Source organism: Lutjanus erythropterus, chromosome 7, assembly GCF_056507025.1.
Source record: "Lutjanus erythropterus isolate fLutEry1 chromosome 7, fLutEry1.hap2, whole genome shotgun sequence".
Taxonomy (NCBI): domain Eukaryota; kingdom Metazoa; phylum Chordata; class Actinopteri; order Lutjaniformes; family Lutjanidae; genus Lutjanus; species Lutjanus erythropterus.
This window is the reverse complement of record NC_139323.1, coordinates 40,640,779-40,663,211: the sequence shown is the minus strand read 5'-3', so window position 1 is coordinate 40,663,211 and position 22,433 is coordinate 40,640,779. Positions and strand designations below refer to the sequence as shown.

The window sequence follows — 22,433 nt, the reverse complement described above, 5'->3', positions numbered from 1 at the left end:
ATCCTTAGGTCTCATTTTCATATACATATTTCTATATTTATATGTTGTGCAGCACAAGGCATTCATTTGTGCTGATGATAGACAAGCTGCTTTTACTTCATCTTTGTCAGCCAAAGTACACTTTCCAAATCTTACAAGGATTGTTGTTCATTTTCCTACTGGAGCCCGACTAACACTGGAGTTTTGGAACTGATCCCAATATTGATATTAGGGAGTTTAAAAAAGTATATTTAACTTGAATTAAGAAAAAGGATCAGTATAGATAAACTGCGGCCTATAAAGCTGAGAACACTGCATTAATATTTTACTGTTAAAGAAAAATACATTTTTTACATTCCAATACAGATATTTTTATTTATTTATTTGACAGGGACGATGCATGTAGACATCGTTACATTTAAATAAAGAATGCAGTCTGTGCAATGTACATAGGGTTTCCAGCTATGGCTCATTTGCAGTCCTTGTCCCTGGTTCGGCTTTTAAAGGATAAAACACGAGACACAACACTCCAATACAAATATGGAAACTTCCAATAAAACAGACACTAACAACCACTACAAATATTAATTAAAACAGCATTGACTGAAAACAGTCAACCACTAACCAGTCCTCGAGACAACAATGACAGAATACCAACAACCACTGTAAACATTAGTTGAAACAACAATAACCGAAAGCAAACAAATACTATAAACACTGAGACAACGGTGAGACAAAAGGACAAGAGAGTAAACAGACAGTACAGACAAATCTGCCTTTGTTTCAGCCTCAGTTTTGCCACAGAATTGAAGCTGGAAGCAGAGAGAGATTTTTGTTTGGATAATTTTGTTTTTGATGTTGTATTTTATGGTTATTATGGTAGAAACACTACTGGTTTTGTCCACAGACGCCTCAAAAATCAATAAAATATGAAAGTTCTTTTTAGTAGCTTTAACCCATTTTTTTTTTTATCATGGTTAATTTTATTCCATCACATTGCATCAGTCAGTATCTTGCTCTTGGTTGAAACACATCATCAGCTCACCAAATATATCACATCGAGTCTTGCATGATTAAGTAATTACACACGCTGGTGTGTAATTACATAATCATGCAAGACTGTATGTGATATTTCCCAATGAATAACTGTTGTGTTGCAGTAGGCTCCCATCCATCATTTATATAAACATCTGCATGTGAACATATCTCTTTATTTCTCTGTATCCTCCGCCTGAGGTTCAATCTGTGGAAGAAGAGGAGTGGGTTGGGGTGGGCGTAGAGGGGGGGGGGACTTGTCATCACTCCCTGGCTGTGCTACAGTGTGGAGACGTGCAGAACTGCCACTCTGAGCCAAAAATACATCTGGCAAGAGAGGACAAGGGAGGGAGAAGGAAAAGATGGAGACGTGAGGAAGGGGAAGGAGAGAACGAGTGAGAAAGGGGGGATTGTGGAGAGATGCAGCAGAGATGGAGTGGAGAGTGTAGTGTTGCGTAGTGTACTGTACTGCGCTCTCCTTTCCCCTCTTCTCGGCATCATCCGGAGCATGAACATTTCTTTAATCACAGCAGAGAAAGCAGAGCGGAGCTGAGTGGAGGACGCGTGTCACACTGCTCCGTCTGCTCGCATCACAACCCCCCCACCCCCCTGCCCGCCCACCACCACCACACACACACACACACACACACACACACACACACACACACACACACACACACGCACACACACACACACTCACACACACACCTCCTCCTCGACATTGCCACGCCACACAGCTCTGTCTCCAGCTCTCCACGTATCACCATCTCTCCCTTTCTGTAACTCTGCTCACCTCATCCCACTCCTGCTCTTTTTTCCCTCCTTGCTCACCTTTGTTCTCTTTCCTTACCTCTTCACCCCGCCCTGTCTCCATCATTCCTTTTGCTTGTCTGTGTCACTGTGTCATTTGTTTCTTTCCCTTCATTGCGCCGCCCTCCCACCCTCCCCCTTTTCCTTTCTTGCTCTGGATGGATAGAGACTTTTTGTTTACTACAGGGAATGCTGTTCCTGCCTTATTGACCAACCAACAGGAAGGAATCTCAGCCAGAGATGAGCCTGGGATGCTTGTTTTTCTGACTGCCAGCCATGTCAGCCTGTCAGGCGTGTGTGTGCATGTGTGTGTCTGTGTGTGTCTCACACATGGGTTGTTGTCATCATAGACAGAGGGGTTGTTGTGACATGTCATCCAGCTTTGTCACACTGGAGGACAAAACCGTCTCATTAGGTCCACACTTACCAAATACGGATTCCAAATATGGATTCAACTGTTTTATTTTAATTGGTGAAAGTAGAGTGGATTGCACAGCTCACGACATGAACCTCTGTTATTTATCAGCTGATAGGCTTGATATAAATTGTATGACAAGTTTGCAAGACTGTCTATAGTTTCTTCTAGGAATGATTTTCACTCTTTGATTATGTAGTGTGACCATGACAAGTGTCACCAACATGTCCTCTCTTCGCTGCTTTTTGTTCTGTCTCCATGACATGTCACTTTTTTTTCCTCCCACAGCAATTGAACCACCCCAATGTGATAAAGTACCACGCGTCTTTTATTGAGGACAATGAGCTGAACATAGTCCTGGAGCTAGCGGATGCAGGGGACCTCTCACGTATGATCAAGGTAAGAAAGTCTCCACAACAACAAATCCACTAGTGAACACTCAGGAGACCGCCCAGGCTGCTGGAAGTGCAGTTGTTTTGTTCATGTGGTCATGAACTAACAACTTTTCTTGAACAGTTTAAAACTGACTGTTTTATTCAGAAATATGAATCTGAACTGACTGCAACAACCTTTTCATCAATAACATAAATAAAATCTAAAATATTTTTTTTCTTCCACAGTAATATGAAGCAAAATGAGAATGTTTCAGCTCACATATCCGATCAGCAACAGTATTTCTAGGTTAAGATTTGAAAAATGCTTTTTGTGTGGATACAAGACATCGCACACATTAATGACGCGGCGCTTCAAAAACTCTCCCTCTGTACATGGCCGGGCTGATCTCTTCTGCCACTATAAAACTAGCTTTCACTGCAGCTTCACTTTTTGCTTTTGTGAACACATCCTGCTGTGACACCAGACTCTTTTTAAACTCTTCTGCCTTCTGTAGCTTCTGTCCAGGTCATTTATTTTGGGGGTTAACTGAAGTATCACTGTAAAAGCGCTGACATTCATCCGCTGACCTCTGATCAGTGTGTCATTAAAGCAGCAGGAAGAGAGGTTGGTGCACAGGCCTTGACTTGCGCAGCAGCTGTTGCAGTGCATTGTGGGATTTGTAGTATGAGTGGTGGGAGCGCTATTTACTGGCAGGCCATTCATAATAGACACATGAAATTATCTCGCAGGCCGTATATGATTATATCATGAGACGGATGTGGACCGCGGGCCGTGTGTTTGACATGTGTGTCCTAAAATTGTCTTCTTTTGTCCACAACCGAAAGATACTCCGTGTGCTGTCACAGGAGTAAAACAAACAAAAGATACTCACATTCAAGAAACTGAGATAAGAGAAGTTCAACTTAACAAAAAGTTAGGGTTAGGCAGTTTAATAGTTGACAACTAATCGATTAATCTGCAGCTCTATGAGCTATAACACAGTTTTCACGCATCGATGTGGCCTCACTGTTTGACAAAATCTGCTGCTTACTACTGATTATTAGGGGTGTAAGAAAATATCAATACCCTTGAATATTGTGAAATTGTGTTTTGTGATACTGTATCGATTCTCAAAACACTGTACCGTTATACATTCAAAAACTTTAAATTTAATACACTAAATCAAACTTTTTGACAGTTAAGATATGCTGACAGTGATTAAATGCTTGGAACATGTTAACAAATATCTGATGAAGGTGACAGGTGTAAATTCTGCTGATGAAGAAGACAAAGTCAGCTTTACAACCTAATTAATAACCTAATTAGAAACCCTTTATAAGGGTAGTCTTATTGTAAGACGTACCTAATTTCTGAGAAATAATAGCTTGTCTAAAACCATATCACATGTTTTGTGTCAAAAGGAATGCTAGAATGGAAGTGCTGACGTGGCCTTTTATAACTGAAGGAAGATGGCAGGAGGTCTGTGGTTTGTGGTTGTTTTGGGATTTTGACTACCTGGACACTGAGTCAGTCTGAATCATCCGTTCCACATTGAAACCAAAAACCAGCTAATCTAAAGCCTCCTGCGACCCCTTTAATCTCAGTGGTCTGTGTTGACATTTGCAGAGACTGTTGAGGGGAAGTTATTAAAAATCAAGCAATGATTAATGGTCATAAAACCCCAGCATGTGTTCAATGTTGGGGGTAGTTGAACAAATACGAAACAAAACTTCTTTGATTTTATTCTTAAAGCTTCATATCTTTTACATATGAAACCTTGAGGTGAGGTACTTCTCACAAAAACTGGTCATTTGTGGTAGTGATCGACCAGCATGGTTTTTTCAAGGCACATACCTGTTACTGTATATGAAAATAAAAACCTTTTAAATCAAAATTTAGAATAACCAGTGGTGAAATATAAATAAGAGAGAGAGGCGGCTGCATCAGGGCCAAATTGATTTATTTTTTATCAGTAATCAGGTAAAAAACAAATTGGATAATTGTAAAAATGCTGAATATCTGATCTGATTATTGGCCAGGCTGACAATTGTCAACCCCTAATTTGTGGTAATACTTTAGGGATTCTAGGAAACTTGAGGTTTTTACTGTTTTCTTTTTTGTCTCATGCACATGATTATTTATTATTATTTTTAGCCTTAATACTGACCAGATGTCATTCAGAAGAAGTCTGTACAGCTTCTCATTTTGGCTAGATTTCCCTCAGAAAAGAGATGTAATAGTTTCAGCGGTTCTTACCAGTAAAATCAACATTGAGTCAAAATTGAAGCAAATGTATACTTGAATAAAGTACATAATGTGTGGCTTTGAGCCACAATGGATGTGTCAGGTTGACCATGTCTTAAACCATGTCTAGATCAACAGGGATTTCTGTGGGGAGATGTTGTTTCTGAAATTGGAGCAGAAGAACGAACAGGGCTGCTCAAAAGTGGTAGCGATTACATCCCAGGCTCACCCTGTTATTCGTCTCCGAGTTAGACCAAACCCCCAGTTATTATAAAAACCTGCCAGTATAGCAAATTAGTGGTGTGCATGTAAAAAGCCTGGTCTTCTCCCATGCATAAATGATGCCGCAGCGTTGTATCGGCGCAGCTCGACAAGCTGTTTGCAGTCATACTCAGCAGCTCCACATCCGCACAGTTCAACACAGCAAATTAGGAGAGGCGAGGATTAGCGGTACAAGAGAGTGAACATGGCAGGCTCAGCACACACACACACACACACACACACACACACACACACACACACACACACACACACACACACACACACACACACACACTCCAGAGATATATATTCAGTACATACACACACTTAGACACACTGGATACGTACATATGGTATACTGTGTAAGCAAAGAATGTGGAGACACAGAAACACACTCATGTGAAATGTTCACTTTACAAAGACATATCATGGCAGCCTGAAGAGGTAAGATAACAAACCACTGAGCGTCACTGCTATCTTAGCTAAGCTACCCAAGGATGCTGGGAGCATTCAGACTGTGTCATCTCCTTATGGTTGCTGACAACATATAGTCTTACACACAAGTACACTCCTCTCCTCTGCACCGTTTGTCTCATGCACCGTTCTAAATGATTTGTTTTTATAATGTAACCGTGGCAGTCCAGAGGTGCGTGCCGTGGATTAGCCCCCGCCCCTTCTCCTCAGGCCGTAATGTGAAGTAAACACATTCGTACAGTGTGCCATATGTAAAACAGAACCCCCCCGATGCATGAATTTAACATTTTTTATTCTTTTTGATTTCTCGTCCTCCACGCCGCTCTCTCCTCCTTTTCTCTCTCCCTCCCTCATTCTGTTACTCTCTCTCTCTGACCATCTCAGAATTCAAATGAAATCAAATGGTCCTTGATTTGCATGCACTTACAGAATATTGCATGTGCAGTGTTTGCTATTAAAGGCATGGAGAAGAGGGTGGTGGTGGTGGTGGTGGTGGTGGTGTTGGTGGGCGTCTATGTGCTCCCCCATTGACATCAAACAGTCCTCTGATATGGAAATGGGAGGGCAAGGGAAGAATGGCTTCTCACTAAGGCTTTGTTTGGATGTAGGCCAAGGTCTATCCCTCCCTCTCTCCGTCTATCTTCCTCCATCCCTCTGTTTCTCTCACAACTTCCTTCATTTTCTGCATCTCTGACCATCACCTGCAAGCTTTCCTTCACTTTCTTCCATTGTTCCACCATTTGCTGTTTCCCCATCCACCTTCCTCTCTTTCTTTCCTCTTTCTGTCTCTCTTGAAATCTCTCACTTTGTTTGATAGAACTATGTAATTTTAACAGTCCTGTCCTTTCTCCATCTTGACCCCTGACCTAACTAGAGATGACAGGTTACTCTGTTTCTTAAGTACATAAACCTTCTTTCTACTAGACATATAAAACTCTAATGTAGTGCCATAAATATTGCAGTCCCTTTAAGAGAGACGGATAGAGATGTTCTCATATCATTTTCCTCCGATACCTGAACTTTGCGGATCAAGTTTAATCCATTTTTTAAAGTTCACAATCACAAGATGACAATTTAAAAAGTCTGCTCAATAGAGTGCAGATTCCAACAGAGCACCTCCTGCGATGTCACGACAGCTGCCAGATGCAACCAGCAGAGATTTGCAAAGTTCCTCGACCTTTGACCACCAAAATTTAATCAGTTCATATTTGAGTCTAAATGAACGTTTGTGTCAAGTCTGAAGAAATTCCCTCAAGGTGTTCTTGAGATATTGGTTACAACATTGAGAGAAAGCATAATCCTTCCAGCCATAAAAAACATAAAGGCATAAAAATAATTAAAAGTGTTTTTTTCAAGGTTTTTTAAGAATGCAGAATCACAGAGTTCCTTCAGCATACATGAATTTGCCCCCACCAAAAAATTTCAAGATTCTGAGGTTTGCAGCATCGTAATACTGGCAACTTTGGCTATGAAATACACAATCCAGTCTTTATTGCTCCTCCTGAAACAGATTCCAGAGACCTTCTCCCTACCACAAGCTGGCTACAGTAACATGGACTTCACAACGCAACCTGATGCCAACCTACAGCTGGCATTTCTGTCCTCTACTGATCATAAAATTTGGTATACGAGATGCTGCTGGGAAGTAGCAGGGCCCCGTAGGAGGGCGAATACATTACGCAGAATCGGATTGGTGCATAGGCTCGCATACTCACTGATACCTGATGCCTGAAGGTTGGAAAAGTGGAAAGGAGATTCCAGAACACACTTTCTGCACACAGATACACAGATATACAATGGACGAAATAATAGGAATACATTGAACTATAATAGAGGTTGTGATTCAGCCCCATAGTCATGTTTGAGGTTGCAGCTGGTTGTGTTGCTTTGCAGATATCTCATAAAATGTGTTTCCGCTATTGTGGTGAGCGCATGCTGGTGACCTCTGTTCTTCTTTGCTAATTTAGTTTTCCTGTTTGTGACACATTTTAGAATCATTTGACAGAGTTTGTGACTGATGCACCAGCAGTTCAGAGAGGACGTTCTAATAGATTATAGGCTGTTACTGAGGCGTAACGTAGGTCCAGGACAAACATACATTGTGTGTCAGAATACCTTAAATACAGTCTGATAAAGGAAGAGGTTAAATACGCTTCAGCCGAGTCACAAAGCTTGTCCTGTGCTCTTAAGGATGACATACTGTCACAGAAAGATTATTATTATTAGTAGTAGTATTATAAGTATTATTTTGCTGCTCTGTATTGTTCTTGCCTGTGTTGAATCAGTTGATTAGGGAATGTGATTTAAGAAGATTTTTCCCATGACAACACAAATTATTGTCAGGGATGTTTGTTCTTTACTTGATTAATGTTTTGAGTTCTCGTTTCATCTTGTAATTTCTTTGTCGATGCCGTGGAAATGTTCACTTAAGGTCCTTTCAAACCAAGTAACCTCTGGTCCTTGAACCCATTCTGTTCAGTATTGTTGCAGCCTTGGTGCTGTCCAGCAAACCAGCGTGTTTCCACCAATTATGAGCAAAACCATTGTAATCGAGTACACTCATTAACAGAGGGAGTTGCACAAAGCACATTTCAGGCACCGAACAAATTTTATTTTTGGTGAAAATGGTAAGAATGGTTTGAAATTATGAGTGTGACCTGGAACTGGGCTGGTTCTGTGTTGGTGGAAAAGGCCTGTTATTGTACTGTTGCTTTTAGTTTAAGATGATCCATTGTGGCTCAAAAAAAAGCTCAAAGTTTTCATGGCACGAGTCTCTGCTAAATGCTTGAATTGTAATTGTCATGTGCAGCATTCAAATCCAAGCTGGCTTAAGGCCCAGCCTCTTCCTTCTTACATATGGAACCATGAAGACACCCTAAAAAAAATCCGGCCAGTTGCCAGACTTCTTCTTAGTCTTACCCGCTGCTGTTTGAGGACGACTTCCTGTCCTCACTTGTTGATGATTCTCATTGTGAATCAATAAGCCGTTATGCCTAAATTGAAGCTCTGTCATCATTGTGGCTTTTCTGGACACCGACCACACTCCTGATGATCCAGAACATCTCACTCATCTCTCCAAAATAAATAAATAAATACACACCACTGCGCCACTGAGAGCTGTACCGTGCGTAACAAACGAGCTGTGTGCCAGATGGGAGAGTTTTGGAAGGTATCACAAATTTCTTCTCTCTGTTCCTGAGAATGCATGTGCTTTCCATTGAAGGCCATAGAGAAAATGAGACGGCGCTCGGTTAGTCAAGGGACAGACTGAGAGGAGAGCGGTCTGGGTTGCATTAACAGTGGAGTCAGTAGAGCTGGGGACTGAGGCTGGGCTGGATGGATGCTGTATAAACACACACAGACATAAACACTCTGCTACCATCTTAAAATTGTATTCCGTGCCACACAAGACCTTTTCCCACTCCTATTAAAATATTTTATTTGTTCCCTCTTTCAGGTATACTAATGTTGCTTTGATTTTCTGTTTTTTTTTTTTTTTTGTGTGTGTGTGTGTGTGTGTGTGTGTGTGTGTGTGTGTGTGTGTGTGTGTGTGTGTGTGTGTGTGTGTGTGTGTGTGTGTGCATGCTTGTGGTCACTTTACAGCACTTTAAGAAGCAGAGGAGACTTATCCCAGAGAGAACAGTGTGGAAGTACTTCGTCCAGCTCTGCAGTGCGCTCGAACATATGCACTCCAGGAGAGTCATGCACAGAGGTAGCACACGCTGATGCACACACATACTGAACATAACACACACACACACACACACACACACACACACACACACACACACACACACACACACACACACACACACACACACACACACATATTTGGCTCATTGGTTCATTACAAGAATCCATAGAATTAAGTCACCATGAATGTTTTGACAAAGTTTTAAAGTACTAAAGGACTAATGGAAAACTTCAAAACTATCTATTTTGTTTCATTTTTTTTCATTATGTTGTGAAAATGAACTTGCAGAGACTTTGAATGACTTAAAAAAGCTGAACTCTGTTGCAGTCAGTTATTTACTGATATTAATTTCTATCATAATGTTTGAATAATGCTCAGATGTTGAAGAAGAACAAGTTTCACAAACAACTCAAGATCCTAAAGAAAAAAAATGTTTCTCCCTTGGACCCAAACTAACAACTGAAAACACACAAAAATACAAGACAAATTACCAGAACATCTACATTTATAAACTGATAATGAACAAAGCAAACCATGAAATTCCAAAAGAGTTGAATTTTTTATTAACAGCATAAAGCAATGACTTTAACAAGGCAAACAGGAGTGGATCAAAGTGAGTTTTTGTACTAAAACATTGTAGCGACAGCCCACATTTCCCATGATGCCCAAGCGGAGTAGTTTAAGTTTGCTGTTTCATGTTCCAAAATGCAAATATTGCTTTTTGATAGTGTTTGCACCATGCTCTGTTCAGAACATGGTGGTTTATGTTGGTTCCTAAATTATCATTTTTGTGCTGGTTTATAGTTTTAACCATTAGTGAGGTTTGCTGACCTCATTACAAATGGGTCAGCAATACTGGGTCTAGTCCAATTGTCTAGAGGCCTTAAAGGAGCAATATGTAACAATTGTTTGTACAAAAATGAGTGCTACAGTCCAAATAGTGTGTTAGAGAGAGTATATGAAATAGGTCAAATCCATATTTATTATGTGATCTGTGGTTGAAGCAAGTTGTTTCCTCCTGCAGGCTGCAGGAACGCTGTAGAAGCATAAGATGAGCGCAACGTTGTTAATTGATAGTAGCAGGCAAAGAAGAGTTGATCAGCTGTTTATAACTGTCAATTTCTCTCAAGAATACACAGCGGCTATAGTGTTGTTGTCAGAGAAGCATGTTTCCTTCATCTCTGATGGCGTGCCATGGTCGTTTTATGATAAATTACAGTAAATATGTTACCAATTTCTCTTTTAACGAAAGGCTCTTGGACTTCAGATGAAATTAGATGCAGTCCTGAATGTGCCACAACAGGGAGAGTTATCCAAACAGTCACTGCTTGCAACTGCATTTATATACAACAGTAGCACAACTTTGACAGACATGAAAGTTTTAAGTTGTTGGCTGTGATGAATTCTCTCAAACAAGTCAAGTCAAACAAATCAAGTCTCTGCAAGTGAATTCTGATAGCGTGCTAAATAAAACTGAAGCCAGTGGATGTCTGGAAGGTGGGAAAATGATCTTACGAAGTCGCTGCTTTCCTACCTTCCATTTTCTATTTAAGTCCTTAAAATAAAAAAAAAAGGATAAAATTGGAACATGAAGTCAGAGAATTTTCCTCAGCGTGAACGACCTTGTTGCATATGACAGAAGGCTTAAGTGTAGGTGTTAAACAACACATAGACCAGAGAACACAGTGTTTATGGGCACGCATGCTTTCAGTAGGGGCCAGTCAAATCAAGTGCTGGATTCATGTGCATAGGCTGCCACACACACACACACACACACACACACACACACACACACACACACACACACACACACACACTCAGCTACAGGTGGTGCACTTCCGTTGGACTGACTCTGATTAGGGCGCAGGGACACTAATGAACCCTGAGCTCTGGGCTTTAATGACCACTTAGCAGAGACTCCCTATTCAAAAGCCGCTTACAATTATATTGGAGCAGTAAATTTCAAAGGCTGATGCGTGTCACATTAACATTACTTTAGAAAAAGCAACAGAAACAGTTTGCTGACGCCCACGTCAGCCGAAATGATTATTTTCAATAATTCAGTCCTGTTTTCTGAGCAAAGACCAAAAACGAAACCTTCCCAAATTAATCTCCATCACGGTAGACACACACTTGTTTTGGTTTATTGTTGCCCTGGATTGATTTTTGTGTTTGCCCTCTCCTCATTCCCCTCCAGATATCAAGCCAGCCAATGTATTCATCACAGCTACAGGAGTAGTGAAACTAGGAGACTTGGGACTGGGACGATTCTTCAGCTCCAAAACGACCGCTGCTCACTCGCTAGGTAATTTACAACCGTCTATACATATGTGGATATACACACTTAAACACACACTCTTCACATATGAACACACAAATGCTCACAGACACAGACACTTAGACACAGCGGCCCCCAGTAATCACCCGGTGTTGGATGTGTTTCATTAAGGCACGGTGAGCCCAGAGCCATGTGTCATACAGTCATGCTGCCTGGCCGTGGCTCTGCCCAGCCCCTTCATAGGCCACTTAGCCACTTCCTGTTGCCTTGACCTTTAAACCCAACACAGATGAAGACTGGGCAGAGGCCTTCGACACACAGCTCTGATTGTGACTGTGTGCCATAAAACAAGCCAGCCAACTTTACAATCAGGGTTATTGTTGGCATTGATGGGTGTGTTTGTCACCTGTAGGAAATAAAATCATATAATGTTATTGTTGTGTTCAAAGAAGTGAGAATTAGAGTTGCCGCAATAATGAAGACTTGTCCATTTGGGTTAGTTTAAGACTCTAAAAAACAAGTTTGAACGTGAGACTGTACAAACTGACAATCAGAACGGTACCACATGTTTCAATACGTTCTTTAAAGCACAAGGTGTTTAATGACTTTGGGCCTTGTACTGTAAATCTTTTGGAGTCAAGTCTGTAACTTTAAGAAAGAAAGTGAAACAACGTTCAAGTGATTATTGATATCCACAGGAATAGACAGAGACACTTGTACCATTTTAAGCTTTGTCGTGTCAGAGAAAACCTGCAGCTTGTCTCACTTTACTGGAGACATGGGGTTTAACACAAATGCACACAGAGACTCACATACACACATCTACCTCAGTTCAAGGGTGTCCTAGTGTTTAAAACACAAGCGTTACCTATTAACAATTTGTTAACAGCCTGTTCCGACCAGCCTTCATCACTGAGCCCTATTGTTAAAGTCTCTGCTGCTTCTTTGTTGTTTAGTATCACGGTGCTGCAAAGTCAAGAACGAGACGTTGACCGATGGATATATTCAGGGTTCACACGCTTTTTTATTCAAGCACTTTTCAGGCATTCTTGGGATGAATTTTCAAGGTTTTCCAGCACTTTACAGCTGTGGTAAATTATTTATATACCACTCGTTCTTATTAAACTTTGTAACGGGCCAACCTTCAAATGATTACATTTTTTATTACATGTAGATGTCAGTTGACAAATGTTGCATTTCTTCATTTCACAGCGTAGTCGTAGTGAGCAGCCATTTTATTTTCTTTTAAGTTAAGAGTTAAGGTAAGAGTTCTCTTATTTCTAATCAAAGTACATTTTTAAACCATAATTCTTATTTCGCTTTGATTTTTAAGGGCTGTGGAGTTGACATGTTATGTTTGAAACACATCTGATAACTATATTATGTAATAACTTTCACCAGTGTTTGAGCAGTTTTCCCTCCTTTTTTAAACCTGGAAGTGAGACAGGGGAGCTTTGGTTATAGCTAAACCTTTTTATGCTGAATTAAAACATGTTTTTGTTAAAATCTGACAAACATTTTCATTAAATAATTATTTTAAGACTAAGATAATGATAACAATAGCACTTTTTATACCTATGTTATCAGTTGGTATCGTTAGTTTTATATTTTGAAGGTTTCTAATATATTTTTAAATTGTTTGTGCCTGAAAATGTCCCTGTCCAGACAAGAATTAACAACTTCAGAGCAAATTTAGAAAAAAAAAAAAGCAAGCCAGAACATGTCCAAACTTATACATATTTCACATATAAATGCTTAAAGAATACATTTTAATCAAAAAATTGGAATTAGACTGTTGATATTTAAGTTAAGTTTTTTTGGGGTAGGACATGATTTGTCCCAATTTTCAAGACTGGGTGATATACTCAAAATGATTATTTCACTTGTTTATTAGATTAAATCACATGTTATTGTCCTATAAACAACCAGTTATGTTTCATGATAGTATTCTACATGCAGGTGACAAATTAGAGGAAAACACAACAAAGTTTCATGATTGAAAATGTGTCTCCTGTCTTTAACTCGACACTTCAGGCTGAGCCAATAAAACAGTCACTCAAACAATCTCCAGACAAAACAACTTCAGTTTCAATAAAATCTTTTTCACTTTTTGAGTTTTCAAACCAGCGCTCATCGCAACCTCCTGGCATCTTGTCGTCTGTTAGCCTCCCACTCTGTTCCATCAGAGGACACACATCAAAAAAAGACTGACAGATCACACAAACTGTAGCCACATGAGCAGAGTGGCAAGCGAGGCTCGAGCAGAGTCGTCTTTATTTTGTGCGAAAGGCAAAAGTAATTAGACTTTCTGAGGCTTATTTTATGTCATTTATCTAAAAGGGGAACTATTTAGTCAAATAGCTATTTATTATGAAAGTAATTACAGTTACATTAAAACTCAAGTATTTTCAAGGATTTCCAGCACCCATACAAACCATGATAGACTGTTAAGAAGTGAAAATGTTAGAAATCAATCAATAAAAACACTAAAGCCTCTCCAGAAATAATCATCTATGATAGGAGAAATGTCTTCATTCTGTCCAGTCTGTCATTGATGATCAGATGTGGGAGTGATTTACTGCTCAAGACATTAAATTAAGGCATCGTTCAAGAGACACTTTGGACATGACTTTAGAAATGAGGACAGGACGTCCTGAAGATTGTCCACCACATTTAAAAACATGTTTCTGGACAGTAGAATTGTTGAGAAGTAGTTTGGTAAATAGTTCTCTTGATTTTACCTGTAATATACTCCAATTTAATTTGATAATGATTACAGCTAACCTGTCAATGTTCAGATGCACAGTGATTCTTGATGCTTCAGTGAATCTCATCCTCAGTTTTCTGCTGCACATGGCTACTTTTTCATCAATTACTACAAGCAAACAGATAAATATGAATTCCCTTTTGTATTTAGTGCTTTTAAAAATCAGACTGTGACCATCTACAATATAAAAAGCTGAATCTAGTACCTGTTTGATTCACCTCACCTCCTTAGCTTTGAAAGATTTGGTGATCCTCTTCTCTCTCTCAGAGTTGGAAGGCAACGTTGAAAGGGCCTCTTCACTTCTTAGCTGATAATGCACTGTCCAGCTGAGGATAAAAAAATCAACAGTCAACATTTGTAGGCTCTAATGTTGTGTAGGCTGCACTCCTGATTATTTTATGTCTCTGTACTGATGCAGAATCCTCCATGGCCTCCATGTCTGCATCATGATGCATCTTAGAATCCAGAAATGTCCACACCTTCAGTACTTAAAAAAACAATATTTAGCAGTTGTGCATGCAAAAATCAGAACAGCAGTGCAAATAGCAAGTTGGAGCCATAGACTGTATATTAAATAGGTTGAAATCCTCTTTAATATATGATCTATGGTTGAAGTGAGTTGCTTCCTGCTGCCCCCTCCTTCCCAGACTTGAGGAAACTCGGGCAGGCTGCAGAACCGCTGCAGGAATGCAAGACGAGCACAACATTGTAAATTGATAATATCAAGCGAGGACCACTCCTACACTGTAAGCTGATCAGCTGTCAGTTGTCTGTCAATGTGAAGTCAAGCCCGATATCCTGAAAATCAAAGCTCACTGCTCTAAAAGAACACACTCTGGACTTGAAGTTGAGCGACTGCCTGCCAGACTCCTTTAACATAATGCTCAATTTAACTGTTATAAACATCTACTCCTTCTAAAAGATTTGTAATATTTTTTTCTGACTCATGAACAGACAATTACTCATTCAGATAACATTCAGCATTAATTTGAACTTTGATTAATGTGAAATCAACATACAGAACAGTTATATTGGTCTGGAATAGAATTTTCAAAGGAGGACACTGTGGCTGTAGTGTTGTTGTGAGAGAAGCCTTGATCTCTGATGAATTACTGTGGTCATTTTATGCTTTAGTACGGTAAATATATTACAGGTTTCTCCTTTGAACAGTCGAATGTCCAGCAGAATGTGGCTCAGATCATTGTTGTGGAGGTGGTTACACTGATTTCATCCCCTCTGCAATTTCAGCTGCTTCGTGATGGAAAATGTAGAAAAATAAAATCCGTAGACAAATATAAACGCTGTCATTTGCACTGTCTCACTTCCCTATGTCAAACTGTTATTACCACAAACAGCGTGCTATTCTCAGCCCCTGTACAGCAGCAGCCCAGCCTTTGAGAAAGTGTGAATCACATGATCAACTCAACAGAAGCCCTATCAACTAAGCAGCCTGCAGTGCCAGCAGAGCCGGGTAAAACAGTCTGTGATTGCTCATTAAATGTTGAGTCCACAGCACCCTCTTTAGGCTGACAGAGGACAGGCAGCCCCATAAGCAGAGGGGTCAACTGGAATTCTCTAATCACAGGGTTCCTATGCAGTTTGGACAAGTGTAGAATTTAATGAGTGTGGAAAAATGTTTGCATCTGCAGACTATTGTCGTCATTCTGTTTTCTAAAACATAGAATTTAGAAAAAATAAATTCATCATAGAGGCACATAGTTTTTTCTTCATGGAGTTTGGAGCAGTATTTTAACCACTGTGTGAGACCGCGCAGGCCAGAGTGAGGTTGATGTCATCAGAAGCAAGGCGAGTGGTGTGGTGTGTGCCTGAGTGCACACTCTTACATGAAGCTGCCTCTGCACCTGTACGTCACAGCCTGCAAAACGCCTCTACCCCAGGAGTCTCATAACTGTACCACACATCTGCAACCAAAATTAGTTTGAAAGAAAATGTGGCATTATCTTTGAATTGCATTTATACACTACCAAATATTTAGCTTGTCTTAACATTAAAGTTTACAGCAAACCATACCTTTATGACTGCGGATCAATACTCAGTATTAAGGTATTGATTGAAATAACCAGTACCAAGTAGTAATGAAACTTCTCCAGTTAGATGATAACTGCATTCAATGCTTTTGGAACCCAGATTTAGAAAAAATTACAATTTAAATGTTTTTGCTCACAGCCAATCACTGCAAGTGTTCTTCATAAAGAAGAACCTTTGAAAGAAGGTATTAAATGATGTACTTTATTGGTATCACCTGAAGAATACTGGTTTTTAAATGATACGCAGCCCTAATGGACACAGGCTTTACAGACACCTTAAATATTTTATTATTATTATTTTTATTTAACTTTTTTCAGCTCATTTTGGTTTATTATTTATATGACAGACTAAAAAAGTATGTGGGGCACAATAATATGATATTGTTTATTTAATATGCTACAGGAAAATAATACAGGTGAAGGTAGCACTGTTGAGGTTACTTCCTTTTTGGGCTAAAATTAACAGCGAACAGATGTCCAACTTTCTGCGTCTTAGATACGGTCTTCTGGCAATTATTTTACAGGGTAGCAGACATAGTAGGGCTGCATGATTCTTGCTATAATGTGAATCACGATTTTTCTTCCCACAAATTGACATCACGACTTTCTCACAAGGCTCTTATTTTTTCCAACAAAAACATTTATTGCACCCTTAGATACGCAAGTAAAAAGAAAGAAACTTGTCTGAGATGCTTTTTGTCTACGCAGGGCTTTAAACAGATGACAGATTATATATCAAAAAGTGAGTGAGCAGTGTGTAACATTTACGTGGTCTGGTGGCTGTGATTTTATGATGTGGTTTGTTTGCCCCATGGGATCGAGTGAATCGTGTTCATTTAGGTGGATGAACTGACATCCCAAATTTTTTTTATGATTAATCATGCAGCCGTATTACACAGTCAGAATGTAACACACGTAAAAGTTTGATTTTAAAACCATTTATTTACAGAATAAACTGGAAATCTGAGTCTAGAGAGGTGTGGGATTTTGAAAAAAAAAATCTGGAAGATCTTATCATCATTATTCTGAAGCGATCAAGATTCTTACGTTAGCAAATCATAGCGTAGTATTTCTCTCTTCATGTGCCCTGAGATTTTAACATTAATCACTGCAGCTAAGCGTGTGAAGTGTGAGACTGTATAATGATGCATTTTAAGAATGTTTTCTCTATATGAGGATGTTGGTAGACCTCACTCAGTAAATGATCTTGTGCTTTAGAAGGAGATGATCTCCCTATGTTAGCATGGTCTGTTGACCCAAGGGACTCAGAGTGCGTCATCTGTCCACCCTCTGTCCCTGGCTTTCCCCTTGACATTTCTTACAGTTTGTCTCAAATAGAAGATCTCCTCTCCATCTTTCTCTGTAACCTGTCCTTCTCTCCTGCTGCTGTTTGTCTGTCTAACTTGTCCTCGCTTCTCCTTCCCTCTCTTTCCCCCTCTGGTATTGTGACTTTTAGAGAAACTGAGGGAGAGGTGTGAGAAAACTGGAATTGGAGAAAGGAAGAGAGACAGAAAGAGACGAAAGCAATATGTCAGGAAAAGAATGGGTGACAAAGAAACAGAAAAAGAAAGGTAGAATGTGCCACGTGCAAGAGAAGAGAATGTGACAGAGTGACACAGAAAAAAAGAGGAGAAAAAAGAAAGCGAAGAGAAAGACAAAAGTTAAAAAGGGTGTGAGAAAGAAGGGAGAGAATATGACAATGTGACAGAAAAAATGAAGGAGAAAAAGGAAAGCAAGAGTCAGAGAGAAGGATAGAAAGAAAGAATGTGAGAAAGAGCTGTGTGTGTGTGTGTGTGTGTGTGTGTGTGTGTGTGTGTGTGTGTGTGTGTGTGTGTGTGTGTGTGTGTATGTGTGCATGTGCATGTGTACGTGTGTGTGTACGTACGTGTGTGTGTGTGTGTACGCGTGCGTGTGTGTGTGTGTGTGTGTGTGTGTGTGTGTACGTACGTACGTGTGTGTGTGTGTGTACGCGTGCGTGTGTGTACGCGTGTGCGTGCAGTCGCGTGCCAGCGTGGGTCTGTAATGAGCTCAGCCACCCAGCTGAACAGTAGAGCAGGGTGGTGGAGATGAGATGGAGGTCCAGGCATACAGCCTGTCAGCTCCCAGGCTTTCAACTCAGCCGCTCAGCAGCCTGCAGTCACACACACACAGTTTTTCTCTGTCTCTTACACACTCTTGCACACACTGAGAGACATTCAGACTCTTTGTCTCCTATACAGATGTATATATGCACAGGGAAGTGTGTGCATATGGGCTTGAATGCATGCACACACACATTATGAGGCAGATAGTCATGCATGCTCACATGCATACGAACAGACACACACTCTGTGACACATATACATCCACACTCTGGGACACGAGACTGACAATAAAACTCTCAAGCATGCAAAAGACACACATTGCACACTTGTCAGCACTGAGGATGGGTATGCAGGGTTATGGCAAGAGTTGGATTAAAGAGAAAAAGAACAAAAGAATGGTAGTAGCTGGAAAGTTGATGCAATCATTAGCAGAATGAGAGACTAGCCAATTGGCAGTAATAAGTAGTATAATATACCTGCAATTAACACCTGTAATGAGAGAGGTGTTAACGATGAGTACTGGGGGAAAGGGAGGAAAGGAAAGAGAGGAGAGGAGGAGGGAGAACAAGAAACAGAATGACTTCAGGGAGGCTGATGTTGGAAATAATTGTGACGAATTCAACATGTATATAAAGACTTGGTTATCTTATAAAGGCGAGCAAGCGAGTCGTGAAACAGAGAGGGGTAGGCGTAGAGCCAAATGGGGGGGCGAGAGCTCAGCAGGACATATAGAACACTAAGAAAAACGTTGTAGGATTATAAGGGGATCCAGAGAACGCCTTCTGACTATGAGATGGAGTCCATTCTGGCTGTAACGTAATGTTTTATTTGTTAAAGCATGACAGAGCAGAGCTTTCCAAACTGCTGCCTTGAGTGTGAATTCAAGAAATTCAATCATTCAGTTCAGTAGAATTTGAGATACAGGAGTATCTGGGGTCTGCATCCTGCAGCTCCACAGCCTCATGTGGCTCTTTGGTCCCTCCGTAGCTGCTTTGACAAAAAAAAAAAAATATGGAAATGAGTTACAGTTCTTTTAACATTTTAATTTTAATTTTTGGATGCTTAAATTGATTCCTACATTCTCCAACTGCAAAAACACAGGGAATAATAAGAAATGTTTTAATATTCTGTCATAGCCTTTGTCTATGTCTAAATGACTGAGAGTTGAAGATGAGCAGCCAGAGGACATCAGAGGTGAAACCAGATAATATTCTGTCCCTGAAATACAATCCAGTTTCACCCATATCAGTGAATAAAGTTATAAAGTGGTGCTTTTGTACAGAGAGGCACCCAGAAACACTCCAGTCCTCTCCAAATAATCGATGTATTCTTCTTGCATGTTCTCTAGCATCAAAAGCAAGAAAGCATTTCATTAGATGCAAATTTAGTCTGTGCCCCTGAGTGCATGATGAGAGATCAACAGTTCTTGATCAAGACAAATGAAAAACCATTAAAAATACCTGAGAATATCTGCAAAACAGCTTTTTTGTCATTGGACCAGATGTATAGGTGACATATAGTGTAATACATATGTGATAAAAACACCTAAACATCAACTTTGACTTCATTGGAAATTTAATGGCAACTCCCCATAAAATGCTTCACGGCGTTTAAATGCTGCAGTAAAAGCATTAGGTTTAAATTAAAAAATAATTGCCACAAGTCTGTGCAATCAAATCAATAAATGTATTTAAAAAAACACAAATAATGGTTTATCTTACAGTACATTCAGTAGGGGGTTAGAAGTGTGGGGTTTATACTTTATACTGGATGGCATCTCACCTCCTATACAACAACGATTACCCTGTTTCGCAGAGAATACAGTGTTGTCACAGCCATTCACAATAATGGAAATCAATCCCAACATGACTTTCAATTTATTTGCATGAATAAGTAATGTGGCCTTAATTTAGCATGCTGAAGGAGCCTGAGCCGAGCGCTGCTGCCTTTTTTTAATGCAACTATTAGCATAAGAGAGGCTGATTCTTTTTAATCAACTAATAATGAATGTTAGGGGAGCTTGTTCAGACCGCACCATGAGACCTCACAGCTCACACACGCACGCACACACACAGGCACACACAAACTACAATACCAACCTGATGACCAATTAAAACAGCAATCCCTAGTCCCCTGTTTATTCTTCCACTTGCTCTCTCTTGCTTCTTCTCTGCCTGTGCAGATGCTGATTATTTTTGGAATGACAGGTAACACTTCATTATTCAAAACCGCACATTTAAGATAAAAGTGTGTTTTCTCAACCCAATTAGATCCGCACCAAAATTAAAAGTGCTAGCTTTCATTTCATTTCCCATAGACTTCAAATATCGTAGCTCCCTCTGTAATAGTTTTATTAATTGCAATTACATTAGTTGAGTTTCCTCCGACCTGTTAATGTGCAGAATGGCTCTGGAGAGTTTGTGTCTCTGTGTGTGTCTCTGTGTGTGTGTGTCTCTGTGTGTGTCTCTGTGTGTGTGTGTGTGTGTGTGTGTGTGTGTGTATGTGTGCACTGCTGGTGAGTGTGCAGTTATGGCTTTTTCCTACCTTTTACTGTAAGCCGACTTTTCTCCTGAGTTCTTTCCACTTGAGAGCTGTTCTCACCTACCCAGCTCACTTCTGTTGTTGTGTGGCGCCTATTGTAAACTCACCGACTACCAGTTACCCTTTATAAAAACGCTCTGTCAACCTACCTAAATTATGTTGCATTCAGCTCTTATATTTACACTTGTTCCGTTGGCATAGCCTTTTGTCCAAAGCGAAGTACAAATGAGGCACAACGGCATTTTCAACTTATTTTTTATGCAACCTTGCAGCTATGCAAGATTCTCGTAGCTTTCCCCTTCAGCCTGTGGTGTCAAGTACTGTTTAAGTTTTAATTCCACCAACTACCCCACAAGCTTCTTTCATAAATGTGTACACGCACAACTCCAGAGGAAGGAAGGAAAATGAGTCGCTGTCTTGTTTGATTGGACTGAAAACCTGAGAGCGTCGGACACAACATGAAGAGTTTTAAGTCATAAACAGAGGGGAAGAAATGAAACAGTGCAACGTTATGTAATCTATCTCATGTTGTAATCAGACTTGGAATTCAGTGTTCATGTAATTTAAGTTTGTTTTTTTTTAAGTCGAGGGTTTGATGTGTTTGACTCACAGAAGATGTAGGTGAGCGCACTCCCAGTTTGGTAAAGCAGCTGGAGTACCTGTGTAGGAAGTTCATCAGTGTAATGCTGTGGACAGGCTCAGCAGCAACATGTAATTTTATCCATCTAAAAAAAAAACGAAAGACCCAACTTTACAGACTCTGTTAACTTATCACTCAACTTTAAAAATCTTCCTTCTAAAACATCATTAATGATTTCTTATCAGTTATAAACAGACAGTAACTCATTTGACAAACTTTTAACATAATTTGGTATCAATGCTAGCCCCAAATAAAGTGAATAAACCTGAAACGGGCAGTGTGCAGAGTCACACGAGCCAAAACAAAAACAGACCTTCCAGTCCAGAATGGAAATTTTAAAGTACTGGTAGTAGCATTGTAGTAGTATCATGGACCCAGTATTTCAGTCAACATGTCATGGCCATTATGATTTAGATGTCTTTGTCATTTAGTCCAGTAAATAAATTACATATTTCTCCTTTAAATGTTCACTATATTTAAAATGTTTTCACTGCTTTACGTTGCAGTCAGCCTTTTCCAATGGGACACCACTGTTCAACAGTATAAGCAGAAGCAACAAAAGACACTCGTAAAACATTCTCAAGTAGTACAGGTACTTGTGTAAAAAAGACTCGGGTAAAAGTAGATTTACAAATTCAACTTCTTCACTCAAGAAAAAGTGAAAAAGTTCTGAAATGTACTCACAGTATAAAAGTAAAAAGTTTCTACTGGCTGTTTCTGTGCAAAGTTAACTGAAACTCACATTTTCTTGGCAGTCGAGTCTATCATCTGTTTTTTCTTATTACGTC

At 39.9% G+C, this 22,433-nt stretch overlaps 1 protein-coding gene across 1 annotated transcript in view; it reads left to right on the top strand.

Moving 5' to 3' along the window:
• nek7 (NIMA-related kinase 7) overlaps positions 1–22,433 on the top strand; it is an 89,142-nt gene that overhangs the window by 45,698 nt on the left and 21,011 nt on the right. The window contains exons 5-7 of the mRNA XM_084723786.1: positions 2,528–2,638; positions 9,197–9,305; positions 11,485–11,592. Of these exons, the coding sequence (XP_084579912.1) occupies positions 2,528–2,638; positions 9,197–9,305; positions 11,485–11,592 (328 nt within the window). The remainder of the gene's footprint in view (positions 1–2,527; positions 2,639–9,196; positions 9,306–11,484; positions 11,593–22,433) is intronic.